The sequence below is a fragment of the Vanellus vanellus genome (genome assembly GCF_965231255.1).
Source record: "Vanellus vanellus genome assembly, chromosome: 27".
Classification (NCBI taxonomy): domain Eukaryota; kingdom Metazoa; phylum Chordata; class Aves; order Charadriiformes; family Charadriidae; genus Vanellus; species Vanellus vanellus.
Window position 1 is genome coordinate 1632042 of NC_138932.1, and position 20945 is coordinate 1652986.

At 68.7% G+C, this 20945-nt stretch overlaps 1 protein-coding gene across 6 annotated transcripts; it reads right to left on the reverse strand.

The window, feature by feature from the left end:
• Positions 1–685: 685 nt before the first annotated feature.
• ARHGEF2 (Rho/Rac guanine nucleotide exchange factor 2) lies at positions 686–20080 on the reverse strand. 6 transcript variants are annotated; one of them, XM_082496240.1, is made up of 22 exons: positions 19983–20080; positions 10168–10318; positions 9587–9654; positions 9378–9441; positions 8991–9120; positions 8776–8885; positions 8527–8673; positions 7225–7475; positions 7008–7133; positions 6654–6771; positions 6293–6550; positions 5483–5559; positions 5185–5354; positions 4881–4948; positions 4258–4449; positions 4048–4143; positions 3898–3965; positions 3758–3799; positions 3587–3637; positions 2543–2956; positions 1335–1530; positions 686–1228 (listed from the first exon to the last, which is right to left on the reverse strand). In XM_082496240.1, exons 1-22 carry the CDS (start codon positions 19998–20000, stop codon positions 1143–1145), a joined length of 2901 nt encoding a protein of 966 aa, XP_082352366.1. In that variant the 5' UTR covers positions 20001–20080; the 3' UTR covers positions 686–1142. The 6 variants fall into 6 exon arrangements, with proteins under 6 accessions (XP_082352366.1, XP_082352365.1, XP_082352364.1 ...); XM_082496239.1 differs by lacking the exon at positions 19983–20080 and adding an exon at positions 18210–18307; XM_082496238.1 differs by lacking the exon at positions 19983–20080 and adding an exon at positions 15793–15834 and having other exon boundaries at positions 1335–1527.
• Positions 20081–20945: the final 865 nt, after the last annotated feature.

Below are 20945 nucleotides of genomic sequence, written 5' to 3' on the forward strand. Positions count from 1 at the left end.
GACAGGCTGGGGACACAGGAGGGCTGGAGGGGGCGGGGGGGGGGGATAGACACCCACCACCGCTGTCCCACTGTTGGGGGGGGACACACCGATGGATGTAGGTGTCGGCTTGAGACCCCACGCGCTCAGCGCACCGCTGAGACCCCACACGCTCAGTGCACCGCTGAGGCCCCACACGCTCAGTGCACCGCTGAGACCCCACACACTCAGTGCACCGCTGAGACCCCACACGCTCAGTGCACCGCTGAGGCCCCACACGCTCAGTGCACCGCTGAGACCCCACACACTCAGTGCACCGCTGAGACCCCACACGCTCAGTGCACCGCTGAGACCCCACATGCTCAGTGCACCGATGAGACCCCACACGCTCAGTGCACCGCTGAGACCCCACACACTCAGTGCACCGCTGAGGCCCCACACACTCGCTGCACCCCACAGCCACAGCACCTCCCGCGCTGTGTCCCCATCCCGGGCTGATGGATCCAGCCCTGCCCCCCCTCCCCCCCCCGACCCAAGCTGGGCTCTGCCCCCCCCCCCCAACTCCCCCTGCCCCCTCCCCCGCAGCCGCCCACCTGCACAATTTGGGTCCAAACTGGTCTTTTTAATTATTTTCCATTTTTTTTTCTTTTTTTTTTTTCTATCCCCCCCTCCCCCCCCCTTTTTTTTTTTTACAGTTAAACCGAGGGGAACCGACCGACCGATTAAAACCACCAGTCCCGGCCCCCCCCTCCCCCCAACCCGGGCAGCCCCCCCAAAACCCGGGGGGGGGGGGGCCGAGCTTTGGTCGGGAGGGGCTCACCCCTGCTGGGGATGTCACCGCTGTCCCGGGGGGGGGGGGAGGGAGCACATTGTGCTCTGGGGGACCCCCCCCCACCCTCCCCCCCCGGCCACCTCCTCCCACCCCAAACCAGCAAAATAAATAAATAAATCCGAGTGGAGGGGTGGGGGGTGGGGGGGACCGGACACCCCCCCCCCCCCGCTTCCAGCCCTATAAGGCTCCCACGGGAATAGCAGCGCCCCAACCCCCCCCCCCGGGTGCCCCCAAATCCCACCGCCCCACCCCCCCACCCCCAGCATCTCCTTGGGGGAAGGGGGGTCGTGGGGTGCCGGGGGGGTCGTGGGGGGGGGGCTGGAGCCGGTCCCTAACTGTCCGAGGAGCCCCCGTCGCCCTCCTTCAGCTCCTGGCTGCTCTCCACCTCCTCGGGAATATCCTGCATCCTCAGGAAATCTACGGAAAAACACGTATTTAGACCCCCCCCCCGCCCCTCCATGGGAAAAGCGGGTGCGCAGGGTGGTCTCCGCACCCCCCCAAATCCCCCGTCGCGGGGACCCACCTCGGGGGCTGGCGGGGGGGGAGCGGCGGCTCCCCAAACCTTCGTCCTCCAGGAGCACATCCAGGGCGTCCTCGGCATCCCGCAGCCCGTCGGGATCGCCGCCCCCCCCCCGGTAATCCAGCTCCTCCCGGGGGCAGGGGGCGAAGGCGGGGTGGTGGTAGGAGAGGCCGGCGGGGTGGGGGCTGTGGCTCAGCTGCTGGAAGATGGGGGGGGGAGATGGGGGGTGTCAGGCCTGAGACACCCCCGCACCCCCCCCCAACCTGCGGGGGCTGAGGACGGACACACTCGTGTCATGTATGAGCACATCCTTACACACACACACACACCCCCCCCGGCCCCAAAGGTGGGTGAGCTGAGGCCAGACGCACTCGTGTCATGCATGAACACATCTTTCCCACCCCCCCCCGAAGCCCCAAAGGTGGGGTGAGCTGAGGCCGGACGCACTCGTGTCACATATGAGCCCATCCTTACCCCCACCCAGGCCCCAAAGGTGGATGAGCTGAGGCTGAACACACTCATGTCATGCATGAACACGTCTTTAACCACTACACACACACACCCCCCCCCCGCCACCGCCTCCCCGCACCCCAAACCCAGGCGGGCTGAGGCCGGATGAGCTCATGTCATGCATGAGCACGTTCTTCAAGCCCTGCCCCCCAAGGCACCCAACCTGGTTGGGTTGAGGCCGGACGCACTCATGTCACGCATGAGCGCATCTTTGCACCCCCACCACCCCCTCCCCGCACCCCAAACCCGGTTAGGCTGAGGCCGGACGCACTCGTGTCATGCACGAGCACATTTTCCGCCCCCCCCCCCCAAGCCCCAAATCTGGGTGGGCTGAGGCCGGATGCACTCATGTCATGCATGAACATCTCTTTTCACCCCCGCCACCCCCTCCCCGCACCCCAAACCCGCTTGGGCTGAGGCCGGACGCACTCATGTCATGCATGAGCACATCTTGCTCCTCCCCAACCCCCAAACCCGGGTGGGCTGAGGTCAGACACACTCATGACACGCATGAGCACATCTTTTCACCCCCGCCACCCCCTCCCCGCACCCCAAACCCAGGTGGGCTGAGGCCGGACGCACTCATGTCACGCATGAACATCTCTTTTCACCCCCGCTACCCCCTCCCCGCACCCCAAACCCGCTTGGGCTGAGGCCGGCCGCACTGGTGCCACCCATGCGCCCGTTCCCTTCCCCGCTACCTGCGGCGGGGTGAAGCTGAGATAGAGCGCGTCGCCGGCCGGCAGACTCCTGCGCCGCGGGTCGGTGCCCCGGCGTCCCCGCGCGCCGCCCTCTTGCCGCAGAGCGCCCAACTGCCGCCGGGCCTCCTCCAGCTCCCGCTCCAGCCGCGCTCGCTCCTGCTCGCTGTCCCGCAGCCGCGTCTCCAGCCCCGCAGCCTCCTGCGCCCGCTCCTGGCAGAGCTGCCGGCACCGGCCCAGCTCCTCCTGCAGCAGCCCGTGCTGCCGCTGCAGCAGCGCCAGCTCGCTGGTGCCCGGCTTCTCGCCCGCTCGCGCCGCCGGCTCGGCCGGCGCCGGCTGCGAACCGCGGCGGGACGGCTTCTCCGGACCCTCCTGCAGCTGCAGCTCCAGCAGCGTGTCCTGCCGGCTCACCACCGCCTGCGGGGAGGCGGCAGGGTGGGCAGGGGGATGCGGGCAGGGGGATGGATGTGGGCAGGGGATGGATGTGGGCAGGGGGGGCAGGCAGGGGGATGGATGTGGGCAGGGGATGGATGTGGGCAGGGGGATGCAGGCAGGGGGATGCAGGCAGGGGGATGCAGGCAGGGGATGCAGGCAGGGGATGGATGCGGGCAGGGGGATACAGGCAGGGGGATGCGGGCAGGGGATGGATACAGGCAGGGGGATGGATGCGGGCAGGGGGATGCAGGCAGGGGATGCAGGCAGGGGATGGATGCGGGCAGGGGGATACAGGCAGGGGGATGCGGGCAGGGGATGGATACAGGCAGGGGGATGGATGCGGGCAGGGGGATGCAGGCAGGGGATGCAGGCAGGGGATGGATGCGGGCAGGGGATGGATGCAGGCAGGGCGATGCGGGCAGGGGGTGCAGGCAGGGGGATTTATGTAGGCAGAGGGATGTATGTAGGCAGGGACATGCTGTGGGCAGGGGGATGTGGGCAGGGGCATGCAGGCAGGGGGGTGTGCAGGCAGGGGGTGGCGGGGGCGGGGGGGGACACGCCGCCCTGTCCCCCGCCCCGTCCCCCTCGTCCCCGCAGCAGCGTGCCACCCACCTGCAGCCCGTGCAGGAGGCTGTAGAGGTTCACCAGCCGCTGGTTGACCTCCTGGGGAGGGAGAGGGTGGGACGGGGCGCTGAGTCCCCGAGAACCGGCGCGGGGAAACCGAGGCACGCCAGCACGGCGGGCAGTGAGCCGGGGCTCCCCCCCATCCCGCCCCCCCCTCACCTCCTGGGGTACCCGCTGCAGGAGCTGGTTGCCGTTCCCGTCCTACGGAGAGAGAACAGCGATGCCGCGGTGGCCCCGGTGCAGGATAGGGGTGTCCCCCCCCCCGCCCCGCGGCGTCCCCCCCCTCTCCCCGTGCTCACCCGCTGCCCAGCGTCCGAATCCGCCCTGCAGAACTCCAGGGAGCCGTTGAAGCTGCCGGCGTCGCCGTCTGCGGGGAGAGGCCGGGGGTGAGCCCCACCGCGGCGCCGGGGGACCCCCGAGCCACACCATCCCCCGTCCCCCCATCTTACTGCTGGCGCCGGGGCTGGGGCAGCTCTCGGCCTCGGCGAGGTTATTCTGGTCCCGGTCGCGTCCGGCGCACGTGAATATCTCCTTCAGGCACTCCACTGCGGGAAGAGCCGGATGAGCCCCACGCCACGGCGGGGACCCCAGCCCAGCCCCCTGCCTCAGTTTCCCCATCCGGAGCATCGCCATCCCGCAGCATCCCGCAGCATCCGTACCTTCCCGGATGGCGTCGTGCATCAGCTTCTCCCCGCGGGAACCCTCGAGGGAGTCGGAGTGGAAGAGGGTGCGGGGGGCCAGGGTGGGGGAGGGCTCCTCGCAGCCGCTGGCCAGGGCCAACATGTCGGCAAAGAGCCCCACCTTCTCCTCCAGCAGCGCCGCGATCTTCCGGTCGTGCTGCAGGATGCGGTCTGCGGAGGGAGGATGAGGAGGGATGGGGGGACGAGGAGGGGATGGGGGGATGAGAGGGGATGGGGGGATGAGGAGGGATGGGGGGATGAGAGGGGATGGGGGGGACGAGAAGGGATGGGGGGATGAGGGATGGGGGGGACAAACAGGGATGGGGGGGATGAGAGGGGATGGGGGATGAGAGGGGATGGGGGGATGAGGAGGGATGGGGGGATGGGGAGATGGGGGGGACAAACAGGGATGGGGGATGAGAGGGGATGGGGGGATGAGGAGGGATGGGGGGATGAGAGGGGATGGGGGGGACGAGAAGGGATGGGGGGATGAGGGATGGGGGGGACAAACAGGGATGGGGGGGATGAGAGGGGATGGGGGGATGAGGAGGGATGGGGGGATGGGGGGATGGGGATGGGCCCCCCCCGGAGGCTGCACCCACCTTTCAGCTTGCGTAAGGACGCTTCGATCTCCGTCTCGATCAGGGGAAAGTCCTGGCGGCTGGGGCAGCTGGAAGGGAGGGGGGATGGGGTGGGGGGGTGCTCAGAGCCGGGACCCCCCCCAACCCCATCACACCCCGTCCTCCCTTCCCTCCGGCCGCATCCTGCCCAGGCTCAGAGGACCCAACCCAGAGCTGCGCCCCGCTTCCCCCTCCCCGTCACCCACCCCGCCGCCCTGGGCACCCCCCAAAAATCACCGTGTGTGTGTGTCCCGTCCCCCCCCCTCGTCCCGGGGCAGACACTCACAGGCCGACCGTCTGCTGGATGACCTTCATCCAGTTGTTGCGGTCGTCGCGGGAGGCGGCGTGCACCTCGTACATCTCCGGCGGCGCCGCGCTGATGAGGAACATCCCCTTCTCCTGGTTGGCGATATCCCGCACGATGAGGTTTTGCAGGGAGATGACGGCCGGTTTGTCCTGCGGGACAGAGGACGGGGGTCGCAACGCCGTCCCGCCGCCGGCACAGCCGCCGGGGGGGGGGGGGGGGAGGGGGGGTCCGGGATGTGGGGGGGTTTGGGGGGGGGGTCCGGGCGGTGGTGCCTCACCAGCGTGGGGAAGGTGTATTTCTGGTCCTTCTCTTGCAGGAAGATGAGGACATCCGTCAGCAGCAGCACCAGCACATCTGGGAGGGAGCGGGGGGACGTGAGCCGCGGGGGCGGGTGCCGGGCGGTGGCGTGTCCCACCCCGCAGAGCCACCTTCATCCCAGGGCTGCTCCCGAATTCACCCATGGAGGGTGAGGGTCTCCTGGCACCGCTGTGCTCCACAGGCGTGCCCAGCCCCCGGCACCTCCATCCCCCGGTACCTCCAAGCCCTTGGTACCCCCCTCTCCTGGCACCCCATCATCATCATCATCATCATCATCATCATCATCATCATCATCCCCTCATCCCCTGGTACCCCCGTTCCCTGTCCCCCCAGCCCCCAGTCCCCCCAAATGCAGGTACCCTCATTCTCTGGCACCTTCCGTCCCTCGGCACTGTGGTCCCCGGCAGCGCCATCCTCCAATCCCCCGGTGTCCCCATATTCTGGCACGCTGCTACCCCGGCATCCCCATCCCACAGCCCCCCATCCCACAGCCCCCCACAGCATCCCCATCCCACAGCCCCCCATCCCACAGCCCCCCACAGCATCCCCATCCCACAGCCCCCCATCCCACAGCCCCCCACAGCATCCCCATCCCTGCTATCCCCATCCCACAGCCCCCCGGTCCCCCCACAGCATCCCCATCCCACAGCTCCCCAGTCCCCCCCACAGCATCCCCATCCCACAGCCCCCCAGTCTCCCCCACAGCATCCCCATCCCTGCTGCCCCCACCCCACAGCCCCCCAGTCCCCCCCAGCACCCCAGCCCCCACCTTTGAAGCGCCCGGCCGCCGTCTTCCAGAGCATGCAGCCGCTGTGCACCAGCTTACGCCGCAGGAGCTCGTCCTTGCCGAAAATGCCGGTGCGGTTCCCCCAGGGCAGCTGCACTTTGGCGCGGCCGTCCACGCGCCGGTAGACGTCCCACAGCCGCGCGTTCATCTCGCACGTGTGCACCTCCTCGTTGATGGAGGAGATCAGCTCCTTCACCAGCTTCAGCGCCCGCGACAGGTCCGCGGAGTCGCCCTCGTTGTCTGGGATGAAGGGTTTTGGGGGGACACAACGCGGTCAGGGCTGGGACACCCCCGCCAGCACGGGCAGCCCCCCGCCCTGCCCGCCCGCCCCCAGCCCCGTTACCTTTGGAGTTCTTCAGGATGCGCTCGATGAGCACCGGGTATTTGGTGATCCTCTGCGTCACCAGCAGGATGCACTCGGGCACGCCGTGACGCCGGAGCAGCGGGGACCGCGTCATCCTCTGGCCGACCCAAGGGAGGGAAGGAAGCGGGGGGCACCCCGTTAGCGGCAGCCAAACCCCCTCCCCCCGGCGCTCATAACCACGTTAAGGGGCATTAGGGAGATGGCACACTCGGGGAAACTGAGGCACGGAGTTGGCAGAAGGGTTTCCCAGCGGGGCGCGAAGCCCGGAGCCCGCAGGGAGACCCCGACACCCGTCATCCCCCGGCGCCACGCGGGGGGGTGGTGGGCGCTCACCCGGATGAACTGCTGGAAGCGCTTGTCGCGGGCGAGCAGGTCCTTGTACTCCTTCACGGCTTTGGTGTGCTTGCTGCAGAACTCGGAGTAGGCTTTCTTCAGCTGCTCCGCGCTGGCACCCGAAAACTGCCGGGAGAGGGGACAGGGGACGTCAGCGAGCCCGTATCCCCCCCCTCGCCAGCACCCGCTGGCTCCGGTGGCCCCCCGCCCTCCCCACCTGGTTGACGAGGATGTCCCCCAGGCGGTTGATGACGAAGTTCTTGTTGCTGTCCTGGGCCAGGGACTCCCTGCGACGCTCCAGGAGCTGCGCCAGGAACCGCTCGTGGATCTGGCCCAGCTCGTCCACGCAGGGGAAGATCTTCTGCACCGTGGCCAGGTCCACCTGCAGATCCTCCAGCATGGCCTTGCGGAACATGTTGGCCATGATCTTCAGCGTGCGGACGTGGTGGATCTCCGTCTGGATCAGCTCTGCGGCGGGGTGGCACCGGGGGGGGGGGGGGGTGAGAGGGGACAGCCGCCGCGGCGGGTCCCAACCTGCTCCGCGCCGCGGGGACACCACCTCACCCTGTCCCCGCCGCCCCCGAGGGTCCCCCGTCGCTGCATCCCCACCCCTGCAGCTCTGATCCATCACCGTGTCCCCTACACTGTCCCTGTGTCCCCATCTCTGACCTGTGTCACCTACCCTGCCTCCACGTCCCCGTCTCTTCACGCCCACCTCTGCGTCTGACCTCTGTCCCCTACCCTGTCCCCGTGTCCCCCATCGCTGCACCGCCATCCCTGCAGCTCTGACCTGTCCCTGTGTCCCCTGACCTGTCCCTGTGTCCCCTGACCTGTCCCCATGTCCCCATCTCTTCATCCCCGTTCCCCCATCTCTCACCCATCCCTGTCCCCTACCCTGTCCCTGTGTCCCCCATCCCTGTCCCCATGTTCCCATCTCTGCATCCCTGTTCCTGCATCTCTGACCCATCCCTGTGTCCCCCACCCTGTCCCTGTGTCCCCATCCCTGTGTCCCCATCCCTGTGTACCCCATCCCTGTGTACCCCATCCCCGTGTCCCCCATCCCTGTGTACCCCATCCCCGTGTCCCCCACCTCTGTGTCCCCATCCCCGTGTCCCCCATCCCTGTGTCCCCCATCCCTGTGTACCCCATCCCTGTGTCCCCCACCTCTGTGTCCCCATCCCTATGTACCCCATCCCTGTGGTCCCCATCCCCGTGTCCCCATCCCTGTCCCCATGTCCCCCATCCCTGCATCCCTGATCCTGCATCTCTGACCCATCCCTGTGTCCCCCACCCTGTCCCTGTGTCCCCCATCCCTGTGTCCCCACCCCTGTGTCCCCCACCCCTGTGTCCCCCATCCCTGTGTCCCCATCCCTGTCCCCACATCCCCCATCCCTGCATCCCTGATCCTGCATCTCTGACCCATCCCTGCGTCCCCCACCCTATACCCCCATCTCGCCCCTTCCCCCCACGTCCCCTCCCGTGTCCCGCCGGTCCGGGCCGTCCCCACGCGGCCGCTCACCGTAGATGACGTCCTGGCGCTTCATGACGTCCATCTTGTGCTGCTGCAGGTAGCTGTTGTCCACGGCCAAACTCCACGAATCCGCCTCGAAGTCCTTCCCGTCCGTCTCGAAGTCGCTCATCAGCTGGTTGAGGATGACGTCGGGGCCTGCGCGGGAGGGCGGTGGTGGGGGGAAGGATGTCCCTGCGCCCCGTGTCGCGCGGCCCCCGCGATGCCCCGCGGCCCCCCCCAACCCCGCCGCGTCCCCACCTTCGTCGATGAGCGACTCCACGGAGAGCGTGCGGTTGCGCATGTTGAGGGAGTCCGTGGACTGGGACAGGATCCGCCGTATCCCCAGGGGAGACTCATCGTTGAAGGTCCTGGGGGCGGCGGCGGGGGGGACACCATGGTGACAACACTCTGGGGACACCCCCGGACCCCCACCCCCCACCCCGTTTCCCCCGTCCCCCCCCATCCCAGTTTACCCGGCGATGTTGGTGGTGGAGACGCTCTTGGAGAGGGAGAGGGAGGGTCGGCCGCGGCGGGGACCCAGCAGCGTCTGGCGGAAGCTCTCCGAGGGGTAGATGGCCGAATTGGGGCGCTCCCGGATGGCGGCTGCGGGGGGGACGCACCGGGGGGGGGGGGGGTCGTGGTGCTGATCCCCCCCCAGTCTGTGCACCGTGTCCCCACCGCCCGCAGGGGACACCCCCATACAGCATCCCCCCCCCTGGGGACGTGTCCCCCAGCCCTCCCCGCAGCCGGGAGAGGGACATCTCCTCGGTGACACGCAGTGGGGAGGGGGGGGGGGGAGCTGTCCTCCCCCCCCCCCCCCGGTGCCCCCCCCCCCCTCCGGCAGAGCGCACCCCACTCACTTTTATTGCGCAGCGAGACCGACTGCAGCGCCGAGCTGTTCTTCAGCAGCGCGGCTTTCTGTTGCTGGGGGAGGGAGCGGAGGCGTCACGACGGGTGTCATCTCCCCCCACACCTCGTCCTGTCCCCGTCCCGCCACCCCCACCCCCTCCATCCCCCCCCTCCCCCTGGAGCGGCTGAGACCGGCCAACTCGTGTCACTTGTTGCTCACCTTCTGCTTCACCTTGGTGCAGTTGGGCAGCGTGTCCTTGCAGCGGTTGTGGATGGTGACGTTGCAGGCTGCGGGGAGGGGGGGGGACAGAGGGAGAGGTGACGGCACGGCCACCCCCGGAGACATCGGGGGGAGGGGGGGGGGGGAACCGCCATCACCGGAGCGACGGCAGCAGATGCGGAGGGAATCCGGGCGGACGCGGACACGACACCAGGCGCTGCCGGAGCCGCAGCTGCCGGCGAGCAGCTGAGCCGCCGCGGTGCCACCGAGACCCCCCCCAGCCCCCCGCAGGACGCGATGCCCCGCGCCAGCCCGGTGCCACGGGCACGCCGGCTCCATCCGGCACCGCCGCATCGCCCGCGCCGGGGGAGCTGGAAGGAGCCGGCGGTGCCTTGCCGGGATGCGGCACGCCGGCGTTCGCCAAGATGCCTCGGAGAAACCGTCTCCGCCAGCGTCCCCTGCTCCGCGGCGCGAAACCGCCGAGCCAAACCGGGAGCAACCGGCCGCTTGCAACGGGAACCGCCGTGCCCGCCTGGCAAAGCCGCCCCGGCAAAGCCGCCGCGGCCGTTTCGGCTACTCACTGGGGCAGATGAGAGCTTCCTTGGCCGTGATGCTCTTGTTGCAGGCGAAGCACATGGTCATGCCGGAGACGGTGATGGTGGTGAAGAGGTGGCCGTTGGTGTAGCGGGCGTCCTTCTCCTTGCCCTCCTTCATCTTCTCCTTCTCCTTGCTCTGCCCGGAGAGATGCGACGGGCGCCTGACGGGGCTGCGGCACGGCGGGCGCCCGCCGACGCCGCCCGGCATGGCCCCGGCTTGCCTGGGGATGCGGCTCATGGTCGCGGGGAGCCGGGGGCGAGGCGGGACCACCGCCGCGCTGGGGGGGTCCTGCCACCCCGGCGGGGGGAGGACGGGGAGCCGAGCGCTTGGGGAGAAGCCACCCCGATGGCTCCGCTCGCCCGTGCTTCCCATCATCCCATAACCATGACAACCGGGCGGCTGCGGGAGAAATCCCCCCCCCCCCCCCCCACCACCACCCCCGGCACCGCAGCCGCCAGCCCCAATGGGGAGGAGATGCGGGGGCCGCGGTGGGGCGGGGGGGGGGTGACGATGCTCCCCGGCACCCACGGAGGCCGAGGGCATCGCCGGAGCACCGCAGCCACCAGCCCCGCACCTTCCCGCCTCCGCTTTCCAGCCAAAGTGGGCATTTTCACCCTTTCCCCCCCACCCCCACCCCAAAACGGGGGGTTGGAGGCCAGCTGCCCTCCCCCCCACACACACACACCATGGGGAGAGTTTTGGGGTCGGGTTTGGGGACGCCGGTGCCACCATCGCCTCGCCGTTGTTTTTTCACCCCCCGGAGAAGGGGAGCGAGCCGGCGCTGTCCCGAGCATCCCAACTGCCTCGGACCCCCCCCGCGCCCCGACCGGCACAGAGCCGCCTTTGTCCCCCCCGTCCGTCCCCCCCCCGTGGCACCCACGGCCGTGCCTGGCACCGGGGCACCCACAACCAGACCCTCTCCACGCCGCCCCCCACCCAAAAAACGACGGCGCTTTGGGTGCCCGATCCCCCTCCCCACAGCCGAGCGATGCCAAAGGGGGGGGGGGGACCGCCATCCCTGACCCCGACCCCCCCCGGGAGGGGGGGTGAGAGGCTGAGGACCCCCCCGGGAGGAGCCAGGCAGGTGGGGAGGAAGGTGAGGAAGACCACGGGAGCCCACGGGACAGGACGGGGGGGGGGTGGGGGGGGGTGAGCAGAGCATCCCCCCACCCTGCGGGCCCCAAGGAGGGGACACATGGGGGGGGGGGACACGAGGGGGTTCCCCCGGAGCCGGGGGGGGGGTCGGGGGGGTCGGGGCTCACCCGCTCTCCGCAGAGGGGTCCCTCCCCCTCCCCGTCCGCCGGGAACGGGGCGCAGCAGCAGCAGCACATCGCGGCCCCGCGGCCCCCCCCGGGCCCCCCCCGGCCCCCCCGGCCCCGGCGGGGCGGGAGCAGCGCCCGCTGCGCCTCCGGTCACGACATCTGCCCCCCCCCCCGCGATTGTTCCCGGCCCGGGCTTTGCTTTGCTTTTTTTCTTGGCTGCTTTTTTTTTTTTTTTTTCCCTGCTTTTTTCTTTCTTTTTTTTTTTTTCCTTCCTGTTTGGTGGTTGGTTTTTTTTTTTACTTTTTTTTTTTGCCTTTTTTTTTTTTTTGCTTTGCTTTCTTTTTTCCCTTTTTCTTTCCTTCCTTTCCTCCTTTTTCCTTTTTTTTTTTGCTTTCCTTCCCCTCCTTCTCTTTTTCTTTGCTTTCCTTTTCCTTTCAGCCTTTTTTTCCGCTTTCCTTTTTTCTTTTCCTTTTCCCCCCTTTTTATTTTTTGCTTTCATTTCCTCCGCCTTTTTTTCCTTTTCCTTTTCCTCTGCTTTTTTTCCTTTTCCTCCGCTTTTTTCCCTTTCCTCCGCTTTTCTCTCCCTCTCCTCCGCTTTTCTCTCCCTCTCCTCCACTTTCTTTCCTTTTCCTCCGCTTTTCTCTCCTTTCCTCCACTTTATTTTTTTTCCCCCTTTTCTTCCCTTTTTCTAATTTGTTTGGGGTTTGTTTGTTGCTTTTTTTTTTTCCTTTTTTTTTTTTTTTCCTGCCTCTTGTTTTGTTCTGGCCCCGCTCCCCCCCCCCCCCGCAGGGACCCCCCGCCCCGCCGCAGGAAACCGACCGGTCGCCAGACAAAGGCGGGCGGCGATTCCCCCCTTCCTGCCGCCGCGGCCCCCCCGCCCCCCCCCCTCCCGCCGGGATTTGCTCCCCGACAACGGGCCCTCCCCCACACCCCCCCGCCCCGGACCCCCAAAACCCCGCCCGGGTCCCCCCCCCCCCCAGGTCCCCCCACCCCGAAAAACACTCGGGTCCCCCCACCCCGCATGGGTCCCCCCACCCCACAAAAGCCACACTTTTGGGGGGGGACACAGCGGTATAACCGGGTGACGGTGCCGTAAGACCCCACCAGGCTCCAGCGTCGCCCCCTGGAAGTATTTTTTTTGGGGGGGTGTCACAGGCAGCCCCTTTGCCCGTCTATAGAAGGGAGAGCGCGTGGGGGTGGGAAGGGGGGGGGCTGCCCCCCAGTGATGGGGGGGGGGGGCATTTCGGACCCGGACCCCCCACCAGGAGCCCCAAAACCATCCCGTGGGGGGGGGACACACACAAAATACCCCCCCTGTGCCAGGCGGGGGGGGGAACACAGAGGGTCCCTGTGCCAGTGGGACACTGAGGACATGGCCTGACACAGCAAAGGGGGGGGTGACCCCCCCCCAAGCCCAAACCCTGGGTCCGAATAGCTTTGGGGGTGCCACACTGCACCCCATGGATGGGGGGGACGGACACACCGGCGGTGGCACAACACGAGTCACCGCGTGGCTGTAAACACCCCCGGGGGGGGGGGGGGGGGAATAGCGCCCGTGTCCCCCCCAAACACTCGCTGTGGCCACCCCCAAACCCCAGTGGCGTTCCCCAATAAACACCCCCCCCTATATTTGCCCCCCTTCAGCATCACCCCCAAACCCACCGAACCTCCCGCCAACGCCGCCGGCGCAAACCGGGGCGTCGAGCCCAACGCCCGCCACGGGGCACCGCGGCAGCCGGGGGGTCATGTGCGTGGCTGCGTGGGTGTCCCCCCCCCACTCCCCGTACCCCATCTCCCCCGGCGCTGGTGGGGACCAGAAAGTTTCACCGCTTTAAGCAGAAATTTTGGGGGGTGTTCTATTTTTTGGGGGTTTTTGTTGGTTTTTTTTTTTGGTGGTGGTGGTGGTGGCGGTGATGGGGTTGGGTTTTTTTTTGGGGTGTTTTTCCGGCGCGCCGCCCACGGAGGGTGGATTTCTGCGGGCACCGCCACGCCGTCGCCCGACGTAGCCCACGTCTTTTCCTGCGTGAGAACACCCCCCCCACCCCCCCCCCGTGCCAACCTCCGGAGCCAAAAAAACTCCGATTTTGGGGCGATGACGACCCCAACTGCCACCAACCCCATGGGGGTGTCATGTCATCATGTCATCATCCCCCCCCCCCCAAAAAATCGAGCCACCTGCGGCATCACCGCCTGCACGATGGGGGCGAAAAGCCGGCCTGAAGGGGGGCAGCCCCCCCCCCCCCCCCCAAAAAAAAAAAGCAAAGGTCTGAGGGGGGTGATGCCTCTGAGCCCCGAAATGGCGTCACGGAGCTGTGCCCCCCCCCTCGTTGGGGACAGCCCCCCCCGCCTGCCACCCCGCCACTGAACAAAGCCCGCGCCGACCTCACCGGCGCGCCAACAAAAGATGCCGCCAAAATCGCGTGGGGGTGTCCAGCACCTCCTTCCCCCCCCCCCCCCCCAAAAAAAAAAAAAAAGAGGGGTGCCCCCCCCCCCTCCCCCAGTGCACAAAAGTCCCATTCTGGCCCCAAATTTGCCCCCTCTCAGGTTCCCCACACATCCCGTCTGCCACCGGCGCATCCCAGAGCCGGGGGGGGGTCCCACGGCTGTGTGTCCGTCCGTCCCCCCCCCGCTGCCTTTGATGGGGGTTCCCCCCCCCCCCCATTTCCAAAGCGGTGGCAGCCGGTGGCGGGGACGGCGGCCGCTCTCCGAGCGCCGGGGAGCCGTCCCCTCCCCCGGGGGGGGACACACACACAGGGCCAGACCCCCCCCCGGCCCCGGGCACAGCTCTGGGTGGGGCAAAACGGCCTTTGATGAAACTTTCTTTAAACAAAAACCGCCATTTCCCCCCCCCCCCCTCCCTCGGCCGGCGCAGGAACCAACAACCACTTCCCCCCCCCCCCCCCGCGCTGCCCCGCCATCACCTCCATCACACCGCACCCCCCCCCCCAAAAAGACCCCTTAAAGCTCAGGTCCGGACACCCCCAAACCTCCATGTGCTCCGCCGCCGGCTCAGACCCGACGAACTCGCTGCATGTACGGCCGCTGCCTGAGCCGGGGCAGCGCCGGCCTTGGGGGTTCCCCCCGCTCCCCTCCAAAAAATCCCCACTTTGGGGTAAACTGAGGCAGAGAGGGGGAGCGGAGCTTCGCGCGCCGTCCTCGCGCACCCCTCACCTCGCACACTCCCCTTGCACGCTCCCCTTGCACGCTCGCCTCGCACGCCCGCAGCAGCCGGAGGAGCACAAAGCGCCGCCGCCAGCGCCGGGCACCAGCTGGGTGTCCGTGTGTCCCCGTCCCACCCCCTCCCCGGGCTGTGACACCGCCACCACCGCCTTCGCCCGCCTTCGCCCGCCGTTTCGCCACGCCGCCGATTGCCACATGCTCCGGGCGAGCACGACGGCGCCCGGGCTTCCCCCCCGCCATCGCACCACCGCCAACTCACGGGTGACGACGGGGCAACGCTCCGGCGGGGCGAGAGCAGCCGGGCCGGCCGTGCCTCAGTTTCCCCGTCGCCCCAAACCAGGGCAGGGCTTGGCCTCGTAGCGGGGTGCGGGTGATGAAAGTGGGGTGTGGGTGCAAACAAGGGGGGGGTTGGGGGGTGGTCTCACCCCCTCGGCAGGAGGAGAAGGCGACTTCCTCACCCGCCGTGCCGGAGCCGGAGGGTTTCCACGCCACCCAAAAGGCCGCGGGCTTCGGCGGAAACCGGCTGCGAGCGATGGAGGAAGTTCGGCCGCCGCTTCGCCCGAGGAGGAGGAGGAGGAGAAGAAGAAGAAGAAGAAGAAGAAGAAGTTGCCAGCGGGATGTTCGGCGGGTCGCGGTGGTCCCCGGCTACCGGGGCAGCGTAGGCAGCAATGCAGGCAGCGGTGCGGGCAGCAATGCAGGCAGCGGTGCAGGCAGCGGTGCAGGCAGGAGGGTTATTGTCTTCCCAGGAGACCCCGCTGCACAATGGGGAGCGGCTGCGCCGAGGCTTGCGGAGGATCCGAGCCCCCCCCCCGAGCCCCCCCCTCTTTGCCAGGGACCCCCCCCCCCCCCAAGGTCCATGACACCCCCCCTCCCCCTCTCCCCTGAGCGCCGCTCGGAGCATCACCCCATCCCCGCGACCCCCACCCCGGGACCCCCAAAACTCCCCCCTCCCCCCAAAAAAATGACCCCTTCAAAGCCCCCCAAATTGGGGGGGGGGGCACCAACTTAAGCAAGGAGGTGAGGGGGTGAACCCCCTTGTGCTGGATGGGGGTGACCCCCCCCAGCAGGAGCAGGGGAGGGAAATCCCCCCCCCCCCCCAAAAGGGAGAGGGGATGTGGGGGGGTCCCCCCGCCAGGGGGGGGGTCCGCACCGCCCGCCGGGACCCACCTTGGCTCGCCCGCTGCTCGCCCGGGCCAGTGACTCGATGCGGGACATAGTCCGCTCGGCTCCTGCCCGCTCCTGCCCGCTCCTGCCTGCCCGCCCCCCCCCCACGCCCCGCCCCCCCTCCCCTCCCCTCCCCCCCCCCCCCCCGGGGGCGGGTCGCGCTGCCGCCCCCGCCTCGTGCTGCCCGCGGGCCTTTGTTCCAGACGGGCCCCGCAGCCCAGGATCGGGCCCCCATCACCCCCCCCAAAGGTGGGGACCGGGCACCCCGGCATCACCCCCCCACCCCCCCGGATGGGGTCCCCCCCACCCCCCGGATCGGGCCCCCGCTGTCCCGCCCCGCCTCTCTCCTGCCTCAGTTTCCCCTCCCCACACCTTTGGGGACCACACCCCCCCCCCCCAAATAGAACCCCCCCAAAAAAAGGAGGAAAATCCCACGGGATTTCGATCCCCCAGATGGCGCGGGACTCCCCAAAACCCCTCCAGAGCCCCCCCAAATACCCCCAAAGTGGGGTTTGGGGGTGACGCGGGAATCCCGCCCCGCGCTGGGGACACGGCGTCCCCTTTTTCCTCCATTTTTGGGGGCATTTATCTCCCAACTGGAGCAAATCGCCGCCGCATCCCGCCCGGGAGAGCCACTCTGGGAACACTGACGCTTCCCACCGGCTTTTGGGGGGGGGGGGGACACGACACACACAGAAAAAGCCGCTTTCCCCGCGGGATGCGCGGCGATGGAAAGTTGGGCTGAAGGGGATATTTTGGAAAAAAAATTTTGCTTTTTTTTTGTTTGTTTGTTTGTTCCCCCCCCCCCCCCCCCTCCTCCTCTTAAATCACCGGTTTGAGAGAAGACGGCAGCGCCAGAGCCGGGCCGACCTCCGCCCGGTTGAACATTAACTCGCCGGCCGGGAAAAGCCGGGATTTATCGGATTTATCCCGCTCGCCGCCCGAGATAACGCTACCGCGGTCGCCGGGAGAACCGAGGCACCGGGGCGGTTCCGGGTCCCGGCAGAGCCCGGCGCTGCGGCCCAGGAGAGGCTTTTTGGGCACCTCGTCCCCGAGCGTCACCCGGCGATGGCCGGGGCAAAGCCGCCCACCCCTCTGCGGGGGCCGCGGGGGCGCAAACGTCCCCTCGAGCACATAAATGTCCCTTTTCCCCACGTTTCCGCGCCCGGCGGCACTCGACGCTCACCGAGGGGCCGGGGACGGAGCGGGGTGGGCGATGGGCAGCGGCGATGGGGAGCGACGCCGGTGGCTTTCGGTTTAATGAGTAACCGCCGAAAGCCACCGATGGTGCCGGGGAGGTGCCACCGCCCTCTCCGAGCTGCCTCGGTTTCCCCGCAGAAAGCGTCGCCAGCGGCGAAGGAAGCGGCGCGGCCGCCCCGAATGCGGCACGGCGAACCCCGCGGGAATCAGGGGGGTGGGGGTGGGGGGGATGCGCCCGCGGACGAAGCTCCGGAGGGAGAGGAGAAGTCGGGAACCGTCGAGAACCATCGGGAACACGCACGCCGGGACGCCGCCGCGGGCGGCAGCGCGGCCGGAGCGGTTCAGCGGTGGCGGCGCGGCCGTTAGCCCAGCGCGGGCTCGTTCCCCGGCTGGGGGGCCGCGCCGCCGAGGCCCCCACTTTTAATGAAACCGCCGTCCCAAAAGCAGAACCAAACCCTGGGGAGGCCGCCCCGAGCCTCCCCGGAGCGGGTGGGGGTGGGGGGGGGGATGCGGTCACTCTCCCCCTTTCACTCAGGGCCTAATTCCTAATTTCTCATTTCCGCCCCGGGTCCAGCGCCGTTCGCTCCCGTTACCCCCTCCCCAACCGTAAACCCTAAAGCGGCCCCAAAACCGACGGGAGGAAACCCAAAAGAGGCGGCGGGCGGGCGGCCAACCCCGGGGGAGGCTGCGGCCGGCGGGGAGGCTCCGGCGGTGGCCATGGGGGGGGGGGGGGGGCGGGGGGGTCCGGTGCTGCTCCCCCCGCGGCAGGGCCAGATCCGGGCTCTGGAAAACCCCGCGAGCATCATCACGTGGGGGAAGAGGGCGAAGGGGGAAGCGGCGGCGGCTCAGCCATAAAAAGTCAGGACGGGAAAACATGGAGGGGGGGGGAGGGCTCCAGTTGCAGGGGGGACCCCACAACCCCGGGGGGGGGGGGGTGGAAAACCCTGTGGTCCCCCCCCCCCCCAAAGGAGGACGGAGTCACCCCAGCACCATCCCCTCGCCACCGGGCATCACCGTGGGGGACGCGGCCGCCCCACGGCACCGCAGGGGTCAGATCCTGGGGGTGTCCCCCCCCGCCGTGCCCCGTAGCCCCCCAGCATCACCCGCTCCGTCCCCGGTTTGCCCCGGTGGCAGCGGGGTGCTCGGGCGAGAGCCGCGGTGGCAGCGACACCCCGAGACCCCCATGGGCCCCCCCCCCCCGAGGGGTTCCCGTCACTCACCCGTGGCGCGGGCCGGCCGGCCATGGCGGGGGCTCGCCGGGGGGCCGGGACGCGACGAGGGCCCCCCCCGAGGCGGCAGCGGCAGCGGCGAGCTCGGCCCCGCCGGCCGCGACGATTATTATTATTATTTCTTCCTGAAATAGCAGCGGCCTTCCCCTGCGCGGCCCCCCCCTGCTCGCGCCCCGCACGGCGCCAGCGGCTGTCCCCATCGTGTCCCCCCCCCCCCCAAAGTGACACGCGGTGCTCTCTGCTGCCTCCCACCCCTCTATTGGGGTCCCATCTATTGGGGTCCCCTCTATTGGGGTCCCCCAGGACGCCGGGGAGCTGTCCCCCTCCCTGCTTGTGACCCCCCCGCCAAGTCTATGAGCACCCACACAACTCAGGGTCGGTCCCCCCCCCCCATGGCCAGTGTCACCCCGGTGCCACCAGCACCACGGGTACCACTGCGCGGCGACGCTGGGGTGGGCACCCCACTGCCCCCCCATACACCCACACCCCCCCCATCCCTCCCTTGACACAATCACCCCGTGTCCGGCTCCGCATCCCGCTGCCTCGGCCGGGATCGACCCCCCCTTTCCCCATCCATCTGTCAGCGGGGGGGGGCCGGATCCAGACCCCCCCCAGCGCTCCCGACCTTCCAGGACCTTTCTCCCTCCCCGCGGATTTTATAGGACAAACTTTGCTGAGCTGAGGGCGGCCTGAGCAGCCCTTTCCTTATATAATTATATATTATTATTATTAAGAATATAAAAATAATAATAAAAATAATACAAATAATAATAATAATAAATCCCGGATTTATAGAAAACCCTTCGCCGCCCCGGCTCAGCGCCCGGCGGGGTGGGACGAGGATGGAGCGGTCCCCGCGGCGGGGTCCGGAGGATGCTGGGGTGGGTTTTGGCCGGCGGTGGCGGTTCGGGGGGGGGGGATGGGGGGGGATGGTGGCCCCCATGATGATGTTACCAGCCGGCCGCGGCCCCGCGGGGAGGAGGCGGGATGAGATCAGGGGCCGGGGAGGGATGCGGGGGGGGTGGGTGGGGGGATTTATGGCCTCACATGGTGGTAAATCATGACCCTGGGGGGGGGGGGGGGGGCAGGAGGTGGGCTTCGCCCCCCCAAAAGTGGGTGGCAGGGGGTGGATGGCGATGGCACGGGGACATAAAGCCATTTGCGGCCCCCAATTCCCAAGGTACCGCGTGCGTGGCTGTGCCTCAGTTTCCCCCCAAGCTCCCGGCACCGGGGGAGGGGGCGGCAGTGACCGGGGAAGACACCCCCCCACCCCCACCCCCCCATGTCCCCTCGACTGCCCCACGGCCACCCAGAGTCGAGCACAGCACCCTACGAGCAGCCACCGCGTCCCTAAGCCATCGCGTCCCTACGAGAAATGGGGAAACTGAGGCACGGCGGGGGGGGGGGGGGGGAATATCCCGACAGAAGGCGCGGAGGGGCCCGGGGGAGGGCGGTGAGCTCAGCGCGCCAACAAGCGCGCCCGCCGCCAGGAGAAGCCTCATTTCCTCGCTCTCCTTCCCCGGCCGCGGTCGGGGTGTGTTTTTTCCCCCCCCTCCCTCCATAGCTCAAAACCCTCCGAAAAGAGCTCTTTAGACCCCAGAGCGCGAAACCCGGTGGCGGACGGCGCCGGATGGGAGTGGGGAAACTGAGGCACGGCTTCCCCAAAGGGCAGAGCATCGAACGACCCCCCCACACACACACACTCCCCGAAACTCCCCCCCCCCCCCCAAAAAAACCCGCATCGCCCCGTCGCCTTCTCCCTACCTTCGTCTTCCCCGTCATCCTCTTGATGAAGCTGAGGGTCCGGCCCAGGGGGGTCTCTTCCCAGCCGGGGCTCCCCGCTTCCCCCGCCAGCTGCCCGCAGCTCCCGGCGCCGAAGCTGCGGGAGATGGAGGATCCAGTCTGGACAATCCCCCTCTGTCCTCGGCCTCTGCGGGGCCGGGAAATAGGGAGGAGCGAGCCCGGCCGCCGCGGCCCCCCGGCTTCTGCGGGGTGGCCGCTCGGCTCCCAGCTGGGGCGAGCACAGAGCCCTTTCTGTCGGCCCCGAGTCCCGCGGGGTGCGGAGACGTCCCCCCTGCGGTGGTGGGTACGTCCCCTCCTCGGTGGTCCGCCACCACCGCGTCACCCGCTCCGTAATTTGGGGCACGGGGTGGTGGTCCCGGTTCAGAGGGGTGCAGCCCCCCGGGGGTTTTGGGGGCGCTAAGGGCGTGGAGCCCCACTTCGCCTGGGTGGTCCCGCTCCAGGAGTGGCCCCGGTTCTTTGGGGACACCTTCGGTGGGGGGACAAGTCCCGTTCCCCACCCATCCCTGGGGACACGGTGTGGGGGGACACGGATGGCCGCGGGGCGCACAGCACCACCCTTTTTTGGGGAGGGGGTCGGGGGGGGGGGGGGTTCAACTTGGGCCCCTCTGGGTCCCCGTCCTCGCTCGTGTCCCCCCCCCCCCGCGGGGCTCCCGGCCAACCCCGGGCGCGATGATGAACAACCGCCCTAATGAAGACGGGAATGGGCTGTGACAGGCGCCGGGGGGACAGAGGGGGCCCAGTGCCACCGGCACAATGCCCGGCGGGGGGGTGGTGGCATCCCTGGGGACAGGGGACGGCGTGTGCGCCCCCTCCAGCCTGCCGGTCCCCGGGGGTGGGGGGGGTTGGTTTGCTCCTGCTGACCCCGGCGCGGGGAGCGAGTGAAGTGTGTCGGGTCTCAGCCTGACCCCATCGCACGCGGCCGTC

Excerpts from the sequence above, each read along its gene's own strand:
- ARHGEF2 (XM_082496239.1), bottom strand. The coding sequence starts at position 18,233 with ATGGCCGGCCGGCCCGCGCCACGG. Across the intron at positions 10,319-18,209 it reads CCGGCCGGCCCGCGCCACGG|AGCAAGGAGAAGGAGAAGAT; the intron begins GTGAGTGACGGG and ends CTCTCCGGGCAG. Across the intron at positions 3,800-3,897 it reads ATTCGGACGCTGGGCAGCGG|GACGGGAACGGCAACCAGCT; the intron begins GTGAGCACGGGG and ends CTCTCTCCGTAG.